The sequence below is a fragment of the Atheta coriaria genome, unplaced genomic scaffold (genome assembly GCF_025399875.1).
Source record: "Atheta coriaria isolate IRGN ID8LTWV9N9 unplaced genomic scaffold, Caltech_Dcor_3.1 hic_scaffold_3_pilon, whole genome shotgun sequence".
Taxonomy (NCBI): Eukaryota; Metazoa; Arthropoda; class Insecta; order Coleoptera; family Staphylinidae; genus Dalotia; species Dalotia coriaria.
The window spans coordinates 4,420,324-4,431,887 of NW_027045445.1; the positions used below are offsets into that span (position 1 = coordinate 4,420,324).

At 44.2% G+C, this 11,564-nt stretch overlaps 1 protein-coding gene across 1 annotated transcript; it reads left to right on the top strand.

Moving 5' to 3' along the window:
• The first annotated feature begins 217 nt into the window (after window positions 1-217).
• On the top strand, window positions 218-11,218 carry LOC135789589 (SET domain-containing protein upSET). Its single transcript, XM_065299501.1, is given in 8 exon segments — window positions 218-521; window positions 2,662-3,324; window positions 3,379-6,442; window positions 6,445-7,217; window positions 7,285-7,504; window positions 7,562-7,675; window positions 7,740-8,144; window positions 8,290-11,218. Coding segments are annotated over 7 exon segments (5,178 nt in total). The 5' UTR covers window positions 218-521; window positions 2,662-2,790; the 3' UTR covers window positions 8,358-11,218.
• Window positions 11,219-11,564: the final 346 nt, after the last annotated feature.

The window sequence follows — 11,564 nt, forward strand, 5'->3', positions numbered from 1 at the left end:
ACATTTTTCTAATTTGACTTCTATTTCTGGTTTCATTTAGTGTGGTTCTGTTGGCAGCTCTGGCGATTCAAACGCATAGCTAACTAACCCAGCCGAGAATTATTCAAGGTCGCTGTGCTTCGGCCAATCACAATGCGGGATTTCACGTAAATTTTGCTCGACCAGTATACGAATCCAGCCGTCAGCGCCCCCAATGCGGCTTGCCGGAAGCTCCAGACCGGATCACGGGGGAAGGTTGCAACTATTGAACAGATTTCTCGGTACGTTTCCTTTGTTTTCCATTGAATATGGCTGCCATATTTAGTTTAGATGTATGTTTTCGAATGTACGATGCGAGTTGGCGCAATTGCCGTGCGTGCTCGTAGCCGAAAAACGCGAAAACAGTGCCCGCGAATGCCGAAAAGTGTTTAGTTGTGTTATGGACCAGTTAAATTCCAGTGGCGCATTGAGTTCGAATAGAAAATGCTTATGTTTACATCGGTGATAGAGAACGTTCGATTCCGTTTTTGTTAGTTAAAAAGGTGAGTAGCATTGCAATTTTCTTTGCGAATGATAGCGGCAGGCAGCGTGAATGCCCGTGCCAGTGAAACGCGTGCGGAAAACGCACAGCAAACGTTTGGGCGCATGAGGTTATAATCCTGGACGGGCAAACCGAGCGACTTTTTTACCGACATCGTTTGGCTAGTGTGTTACGTTTTGGGAGCGTTGCACTTCAGCAGTGTGTGTGATACGAGACTTCCACAGAGTGTGTGCCCCAGGACGCCGTAACACAACCTCAAGAATCTCCAATACGCATTAAAGAGATTTCTAACTGGAAAGTAGATGAAAGCATGAAGAATTCCAATTAGACGTGATTGGAGCGTTGTTTGTTGTTGGTCCGCTGTCAAAAACGCTCGCTGTGGAAAAGAACTCTACCATCGCGAGAGCTGGGAATAAACGCAGCGTGCATTTTATCAATTGACGCTTTCGTAAAGGCATAATAAGCGTGTGCGTGTGTGAGTATGACAGGACGAGAGCAAGATCCGCAAAAAAATCGTTTCCAGTGAGAGAAGAATTCGTGCATTCGATTGGTTCAATGCATGCGTGCACTTTCTAAACGCGAAACAGCAGTGCAATTGCAAGTAAATGATCTTGCACATTATTTAAACATTGAATTGCATTGCATCTTGTGAAGCGCGTCGCGAAATTCCAATTGAACAGCGCGCGCCGCGCGACGTAAGTCACCGGCGAGAACCTGAACGACGACTTCGCCGGTTTTTTTTTGCATGCGCCGGGCGCCGTGCGTGCACCGCACGCCCACCTACACGCAAAACAAATCGATATCATTATTATGTTGTCGAGAGTGCTTAAACGCAGTCGCCGCTGGGCCGCTTTTCCAATCAATCGCACCGTCGATCATCGTTTTTATGTAAACTGCATTTAAACAATCTACGGAAATTAGATTAATGACATTTGCTGTATTTTTATATTCGTTTGTAGTTTGAATTGAATTTTGTGCGATTGTAGGTGGTTGGCGATTTAAATGGCGAAGCGATGCGAGTTTTATTAATTTCAAGGTCTTCCGCAATTCGACGCGGCCCGCGCCGCGCTTGTCCTAACTTTGCACGGCCGCGGCGCAATTATCTTTAGGCGTTTATGCGCGCAAGCGGACGGTCGATTGTAATGCCGAGATAATGTGCAATGCGCGCTGCACGATGGAATCGAGCGCCGAAATCGTTTCCCGGCACACGTTTATCGTCGTCGGTTGTTTCTTTCCTGTGTTGTTTGCGTCGCCGAGAGGTGTACGTACGCGGATTACGCGTTGTTTGTACGTTACCGCACACACCGGCAAACAAACACGCTTCGCGCGTGCTAGTATCGCGGCCATGCGCGCTGAGAATCTGCAACATTGTTTGGCGTTGATGTCATTGGGCGAAATTTCGTCGTATAGATTTTCCGCGCTCGCGTCGCACTTTTGTTTCTGGTATTATGTATGTTGATTCGTTGATCTCGTCGACGTCGTCGGCGATGATGCGTTCGGGCGCGTACGCCAGCGCACTCGTTTTTTCTCGTCGCGCAGCTATGCGGCCGCACACATAATCTTTTGTATTGCGCTACCGCGCTGCTGCCTATGCTGCTGGCTGCTGTGCGGCTGCATCTCTCGTGTGTGATGCACACGTTGAACACGCTCGCACCCGTTTTACCTTTCGCGGGCCTCAATTAGACGCGCCCGCTCGACTCTGGCGCGCATGCGCCGCGTCGGCTCTGGAACGACCTCGGTCACTGTTTGCAAGCCGCGCGGAGTTGCGGACCGCGCGCTTGCTCTGTTCTAATGTCATAATATTCCTGCGATAGGCGAACGCACCGCATGTTACATTACTTAGGCAATCGCTACAAACAAACGTGCGCAACAATCACGAATAATCGCCGGCGCGCCGATATGAATCTGCTTTTTAGCGTGACCCTCGACATTATGCCCCGCGCGTCGTTTGTTTGTTTGCGCCGCGTCTATAGAGGGCGTCTCAACTTCTGCCTCGCTTCCTGCTGCACTTTTGCATATTTTACGCATTCCTGCGCAAATATTTCTGATTGCGCTCGGAAGTACTCTTTGAGAGTTCCTTTTGGCGGTTTATGATGAGATTTAATGACTATTTTATGACTAGTTTGTCTGTTTCTTTGCAGAAAACGAGTTTGACCTGGAGGGTTGTGAAGTTGACCACGGCCACCAGCAGCAAGCGCCGAATAAACACGAATTTTGCCCGAATTGTTCGTAACAATGTCGACTGCAATGCAGCGCGCAGATCTGCCGATATGAGCGTTTGTTTGGAAAGCAGTAGCAACACAGTCGTGCTGCCGGCGCCGGTGGTTGGTAAAATAACGCCGGAATCCAATAAGAATGAGGATGGAGCGACAAATACGAACAGCACCTCCACCACCGCCGTTGTCAAGCCGGTCGCTGGTAGCGTGCCGACGAAGGCGGGCATCCACAATGTGGACCTGCAGGCGAAGGTCAACTCTAATACATCGGTAATCACCGTGGTGAATACACCGATTACTGTAGTCAAGAGTATCGGCGGTGCGGCCGTTGGTGGCACCCCATTTTCAATAAACCCCGCCGCTTCGAATCCATCCACAATTACTCTAGTGAGTACAACGCCGGTGGCAAAAGGTGACATCACCAATAATGGCGGTCTGCCTGTTGCCCCTGTCAATGATAAACAACAATCTGGCATTCATAATGTCTTCGTTAAAAAGAGCGCACCAGCCGAGGGCGGCGGTATTTCCGTGCCGGACATGCCACAGTCTCATAAATTGCTGACGGCGAACCCGTTTCCACCTACAAACGTATGTATATCATTTATGGTTGTGAATAGATTTTATTACTGCTTTTTGTTTTAGATCTTACAGAAAATGTCGCCTACTATCGCCAAGACGCAAAATGGTCAACGTGGTGGGAAATTAAAAATTCTTGGTCACCATATTGTGCAGTCGGAGAAACAATTACCACCTTCCCATCCTTCTACCACCGCTAATCCAGGCCCTAGCCATGTGATACTGAATAAGAACCAGCGCTTCTTTCAGCAAAAAATTGTGGGCAATGGTGCTACCAAGTACCTGACCAAACCTTTGCCTGATTCAACGGGCGCGGCTAAGCGCATTTTGTTCCATGGTAAGTCTGCGACGGCGGGCACGACTGGTGGACTTGAAATTAAACCAGTTCCGCAACCAGCGAGCGTACAACAGCAAAGGTCGGGAATTAAAACGATACCACCGCAGCGACCTGGTCCCAATAAACCCAACTATATAGGTAAACATGCCGTGCAGGCGCAGAAAATAAAACCGAAGCTCAAGCCCAAGGTGCCCGCTCAACCGCACACGAGCGCTACCCCTGTGGTGGTCAAGTCGCCAGTTCGTCCAGCGCCCGATCAGAGCGCGCAGACCATTTTTAATCAGGCACTCACTGCGCAAATACTCGAAACGCTCTCGGACAAGGATTGCGCTAAACCGCATCCCAGTAATTCGTACGGTATGAAGTATGAACCGAGTTTGCCTAAACCGGACCCGCCGGCTGTGTTACCAATGCAATTGGAAACACAAGAAGCAAAGCGTCGACAATTGAGTACGTTGGATACGCTCAGCTTTGTATGTCATGCGGTGTTACTGGATCATAATTACAACGCCACTTTGCCATCTGAACCGCCGCCTAAACCGGTGGTGCCGGTGCCTACCACACCGCCCATCAATGGAGCACAGCATCAACATCAGCACCCACATCCGCATCCGCACCCTCATCAACAGTTCTCTCCCATCCCGAACTATCCGTCAAATATGCCGATTGTGAAGCGCAATCGGACAACATCACAAAGTACGCCGGTGCTGTTGCAGCATCCGCACGAGGACGACGCTGCGTCCGATATCAGCGAGCACAAGGAGGAGAGTGAAGGTGAAGAGACTGATACGGCGCCAGAGGCCGAGGCTGTCGCCAACGAGGGCAACGACCGATACGGTGATTACGTTACGCGTTGTATCTGCGGTTTTATCCACGATGACGGCTTTATGATCGAATGTGATAAATGTAAAGTATGGCAGCATGTGCGCTGCGTGGTGAAGACGAAGAAGGTACCGGACGATTACTCGTGCGAGGAGTGTGACCAACGGCCTGTGGATAGGCAGAAAGCGCGATCATTGCAACAGCAGTGGATGCGCGAAATTCAAGAGCGCGACGCTAAGTTGCGAAAGGAACAGATGGCGATGTCTGATTCGGATTCATCAGATAATGAAACTCAGAATAAAAATCGACGGAAGGAGCCACCGCGACGACAGCGGCGCGATTCGCTCAACAATCGAGCGCGACCTGGTAAGCGGAAGGAGCGCAAAATACCTAATAAACGCGCCGCCAAAGCAAAACCACCGGCGAAGAGCGATGACGAAAAAGTACCGCAGATTCGGCAGTGGATCGAAAACTATGAGGAGGCCATGACGAACCATTACTCGCCGGACTTGCGCTCACGGATATCCAGTGCGCGGCTTAACGGCGCGCATTCGGAAATACCTGGCGGCGTGGATTTGGCTGTGAACAAGTGTAGGGTGCAAGCGAATCCGGCCGCCACTGTACGATTCCTTGTGGCGTCGGTATCGCTTCCGATGGGTACGCCGGTGATTGAGCTGCGCGGAAAGTACATGCTCTCTACGCAACATCGATCCACCACACGACAGCAGCGACCCGGGCCGTTCCTCTTCTTCCATACGCTGATCAAAGACACTGAGGTGTGCGTAGATACGCGCACCTATGGAAACTGCGCGCGGTTTGTGCGACGCAGTTGCACGCCTAATGCCAAGTTGCAACATGTCTTTGAAAAGGGTATTCTGCATCTATTTATTGTGACCACAAAGAGCGTGGAAAAGGGATCCGAGCTCACGATTCGCCATGAAAGCCATGATCTAGCCGCGGCACAACTTACAGAAGTTCCGTGCGCTTGCGTTAACCCAGAGTATTGTGCTCTTATCAAAGGCTATCGTAGGCACAACGGTGATCTTCAAACGCCACCACCACAAGAGACCAAGAAACGGAGGGGTCGCCACAGTCGAGATCCTCCGACGTCTCCCCCAATTCAACCTCCTGCTCCAACAACGCCAACAATTACAGATCCACCTGTACCGGCAGAGCCTGAACCCGAAGTGAATGAAGAAAATGCAAATCCTGAAGTTGACGAAACCAGAAAGGATGACGCTGAAGAAGTTCCTCCGGTGCCTGAGCCGGAAGAAGAAAGAGAAGAAGTTGCGGAACCCGAGAAAGAGATTACTGAGGAACCGGCGGCAGTTGAACCTCCTCCTGTAATAAATGAGGAAAATAATGAAGACAGGGAGGAGGAGGAAACTCCAGCTCCCAAAGAAACGCAGCCGCCACGGCAACCTCGTCACATTTCCACGCGGAGGGCTTCCAGGCAATCGCAGGAACAGCCTGAAACTGGAGCTGCGAATCATCCTAATGATAAAAAGCCGATGTCTCGCGAGGAGCGAAAAATGGCGGCTATTGTAAAGGCCATAGAGCGACTAGAAAAACAAGAGTTGCGCCGTCAGGAGCACCAAGCGAAACAGGCAAATCGAAGAGAACCCGATTCTGCAAAGGAAGACGGACCTAAGACGAAACGAAGAAAGCGCAAAGGTCGTGCGCGAACTACCAGCACCAGTACGCGGCGCAACCGGTTGGACTCTGCTGACTCTGTGCACAGTTCTGATGATACATTGCTGTCACCACCCTCGGAAGCAGCGTCCCCATCGAAAGCAGCCGGAATGTTGCTTGCACTCGCAAATGGAGAGTGTCGGAAATCGCCGGATCGCCAGGATTCAAATTCGAATTCTGCGCAATCTTCACCTGAAACGCCATTGTCAGCGGCTTGTCTCATGGTGGCGGCAGCAGTTGAGCCACTGGAACCTGGCTTTAAATTTCCTAAAACGAAAAAGTACTCATGAACGAGTGGCTGAATAAATCAGACGTAGTCCAACCAGCCAGTGCAATATCGCCGTCGTCACTCACGCCCAACATGGACGCTAATACTATATTTGCGTCTGCCACTGCTTCACCAGCAAAATGTCTCACCGCATTGGCACAGGCGGCAACTTTCTGTGACCAGCAGCGGTCTGGCAGCGCAAAGAAACGCTGGTTGCGGCAGGCAATCAGTGAGGATCAATGCGATAGTCCACCGCAAGCGGATGCTGTAGCGCCACCCAAGAAGCGTAAACTTCCAAGAGAATCGCTTTCGTGCGAGTCTTCACCACCTACAACACCAACAACAAACGCACCCTCACAGGTGGAGATAGTTACGCATCAAGACGAGGACGGTACGCCGCCAATAGAATCTGACGCATCATTAAGTGAACTAGTATCAGATATGCGGCAGGAGTATGGAAGTTGCATTCAGTTGGCGCCAATGGAACCCCCCGCTCGGGAGGCTACTGAATCCCCGCCACCTGTAGTTGAGGAAACTGTAATGGAGACGCGGGTTGTTTCGCTGGTGACCACGCCATCAGTTGACACCACTTCGGTGACATCGACGGTATCATTAAATCCCATCGTAACTGCCGCAACGACTACACCCAGTCGAGCGATTATGGATCCTCGTTTAGCGCCGAGGATAAGTACCAGTGAACTAGTTGGAAAAGTTGAGAAGACCTTAAGTTTTCTAGGCTATGAAGATAAGAAACAGTCGGAAGCAATAACTCCAACCAAACGAAAGGTAATTGAAGGGTATTTAAAGATTTGTAAAAGAAAATGTGTTTATTTTTGGTATATTCTTATTGCAGTTGTCAATCACCGAGTATCGACAACGAAAGCAGCTCAACAATAACGAACAGTGTGCGTTGCTCGCAGACGACGCGGCGTCCATAACAGAGGAAAGCAATTCGTCGCAATCTCCGAAGCAGCGGACGCGATCAAACAGCGTTAGCAGCGCTACATCGTCGTCCACATCGGAGGACGAACAAACCAATTCTTTAAGTCAATCAGCACCCGTAAATGTTAAAGGTAGGGTATACTATCAGAATCAAAATTTCAAAAACGTTGACTAATCAACTGTTATAGCGCTATCAGCATTCAATTCGGAACCAACCGAACTGGAGAGGCAACGGGAGAGCAATTTAATGCGATTTAAACTTGCTCTCCGAATGCCTCTTTCTGATCAACCAAAAAATATTGGTATGTTTGATTTTCAGGCGCATATACGTACGTTTTACTTAATAAAATTGGCCTTTCTTTATAGTGTTAGATGTTGACACGATTTTAAAGAATGAAATCCCAACACCGACGAAGACATCGTTATCGTTGGCATCGCCAAACTTTCCGATTCCAGGTCGGGACGAGTCTATGAACTCGAATGCATCACTGGAGAAGGTGCTGTCAATGGAGGAGACGAGCAATTCGTTGCCTCCGCGGTTAGAGCCCGAAATTGACTTCACCGACGAGAAAACCACGAAAATGACGAAGAACATCGCCGCCAGTATGGACGAAGAGACGCAGGACGGTGGTCAAGATCAACTTCTTGAAGAACGAAAGGTGTTATTTTACACGCCTGACGACGAGGAAGCTGCTGAAGGCTCCACGTATGTGCCGCCTTTCAACAATCCGCTTTATCCGAATACAAGCTACACCTATGGATCTGTAATCGGTGAGTGGTGAATAATAATCACCGTGTTCAAATGAATTCTAGATCATTTAAAAGTTCTTTATTTCTTGTTTCATTTGTTTCAATAATGTGTTTATATTGCTAATAAAAAAATAACGTTGTATTGTAATTTAATGCATTTTTCTAGATGACGATGCGCCTTACGAAGGTCGAAATCCATCGCCGCCACCGAATTTGCGGGCGAATCCGTCGTAAAACCCAGTGAGACTCGATTCGAGTTGAATGAAAGAAAGCTTTAAGTTGCCTAGCAACGAACATTTCGAACGCGCGTTGCAAAGCACAACACAAAAATCCCACTCCACCCACATAAATTATTTGATCCCAGTGGTTTTTTTTTGTAATTAGCGACGGCAAGCGATGCGAGTATATTAAAGTACAAAAATACACATGATACGGAAAAATTACACAACGGTCGATCTCGAGTTTTACAGTTAATATATAACACGCTAATTTACAAGTAACAGACATGCAGAAGTGCAGTAATGTATTAGTTTTGTTGATTTTTCTTTTTCAAGCATAAGACTATTTTTATGTTTATTATATTATAATTGATAATGATATTTGTAAATGTGGTATTTTTAGTTTTTGCATATACATGTATAAATAGTACATCTTAAAACACATATATTTTCTAGAGAAACACAACTTTTATGCACACGCTGATACGACACGATCAGAACAAATGTATAGACGAAAGCGTTGCTGTTACAATTAATTGTCAGAATTGTTAATCTGGAGTGTTTTCATTTGTGAATAATGTGAGTGACGCCGACCGAACATTTCGACGGAAACCAATTGTTAATACATATGATAAAATATAGATCGAATTTTGATTCAGAACACTAGATTAAATAACCGTTTGGGTAGTAGTCTCTAATAGCGTAGGTAGATTTTTTTACAAGGCAGATATGCATTGAGTGAAATTTCTAGAAATTGACATAGTGTCGAACGGTAAAAGCGCATTTTGTATTGTTTTCGAGTATTCCTAGAGTCTGTTTAATTTTTGTTTATACTGCATAAGAAAACATTCACCAATGCTTAATTGCGATGACGAGAGTACACAAGTTGATTCTTTAAGTAAACATTAAAACAAATGGTACAAAATTATTAAATGAAACATGCATCACACTTCTAATCCAACTTGCATTTTATATTTGCGAAAACGCGTGTAAAAACTTAGGCAATTCTTAAAGAATCAAATGTCTCAAATATCTGTATATTTTCGTATTGCTCGAAGCGCAAATGAATTGCGAGCGTCGAGTTGTAAATTTTATATAAATCGAAAAATCAAATATGGTGTGGAGAATGATGGGGTGTGAAGATGTGCGACCATCAGAATCGATGAATTTAGCGACGGAGAATCATTTTGTAAATTTTCACATGTGCAATTCAAATGATTGCGCCCTATGCATATACATACTGATTAATTATGCTCATGTTGAATAATGCGACGCATATAAACTAATAGTTTTCATGAATACTTATTAATCAATTTAGAATGTGACAAAGCAATTGTTAATTGAAGTTTAATTGAACGCTAAATTGATTAATTCACAGATGTAATATATATTAAACAATTAAGACTCGATGATAGTGTGTGTAGTTGTTACTTTATGACTAATATTCTTCTTGCAAAGTAACATCGACAATTACATACTTGAAAACTTATTAATTCTTTTGTAAGCTTTTGTAAATAGTGTATTCATTAATTTTTAATTCATGATTGAATAGTAATTGTTATAAGTGACAGCTGTAAGCGAAATTTTATAACGACATACAACCAGGAATCGAAACTCAATAGTAAATTTAAATAGTAATCAATAGGACAGCTGATTGGTGCTCGTCGTGTTTCGGAAGCAGTTTCATTTCATTTACATTTTTCATCTTTATTTAAATGCATGATTAGAGTTAACATTTCGAAGAACAGAAAGATTGTTTTCTGTTGCACTGCGCAACGTCAATTTACAATATGTTTGTGTAAGGAATAGATCACTATTGATAATTCAATTTAAATTCAGACTATAACAATAGGCGTAGATTGTAAAACCGCAAACAAACGAATGATAACTTAATGATGATACACGGAACGGTAGAGTGATTAAAAGTTGCTCGAATTTATTTAATTTTTATGTTATTTTTGTCACAATATACTTGTACAATTAATTTGGGTTTGCCAATTTGCCTAGGACCGATTTCAATCGATTTTGTTTGGTTTTTACTGATATTTCGAAATTTCATATTTCTTGGCCAATACAACAATTGCCATCAGTGACGAGTATGTTTGGTGAAACGGTTTGTTCCGAATGTTTTTCATATTGTTTTCTTTTCCATTATGTTATCCTAAATTAAGGCGTTGTATAAATGTACAAATTTTCTTAAAAATATTAGGAAATGTTTGAAAAAACAAAGGATTCTTTTGCGATATTTGAACAAATTGGAAAATGAAAGTCAGATACTCAAGGAAGGCGATTATTAGTAAGGTGTAATGAGTATAATGCCTTTCACTACATCAGGCAGAACAGATTGAAGAGCGATCAGTATTAATTACAAATTTAAGAAGTGTTTAACTATGATTTTGTTTTAGATTAATGATACAATAAGTTCAAAATGATGTTTTGTGAGAAGACGCCTTTTATTGATAAGCCAGCGTTCTGTGAAAAGAAAAAAACATGAATTGGTAATTCGGCACTGCGATATTACTTTTTTTTTTTACTTTTGCATTATTTTTAATTAAAATTAGATTGCATCGCTAGCAGGTGATAATGATGTTTCGAAACCGTGAACACTTGATGAGAAATCCGTATCGGCGAGTCGCGTCAGAATTCATAAATAAATTCAACTTTTCAACGATTTAATTAATATGATTGAATATTAAGGATAATGAATATAAAACTATTTTAATATATTATATATTATTACATACATATAAATATTATAAATACAACATAGTATAATATATTATTATAAATATTATAAATATTGGCTGTACATAAATATTAAAGAAACAATTTGATGTTATAATTAATTAATACAAAATGAATGAATACAAAAATAAATATTACTAGTTGTTTTCTTGTCTATTTCGATCCGTATGTATTAAATTACATATTTTACACAGCGCAAGGTGTAAACAGATTCCAACATTTACAAGATTTGTTTATGTTTATTGTTAGTCTGTTGCGCACTGTTGTGCGGTATGCACGTGTTTTGTCCGTCCGAAAACCTTCGCAATGTTCCCGCGTTTTGTGAAATTTTAATCTAGTATTAACATTTAAATAATTATTTATCGCCTGTGGAACTCCGAATTGAGTAGTTTTATCCCTATGCTCTCGTGCTGACTGTTCCCGCTTGTCTGATATTTTCCGGCGGCTTTGCTTGATTTAAGGGTGTTGCACCTGAACT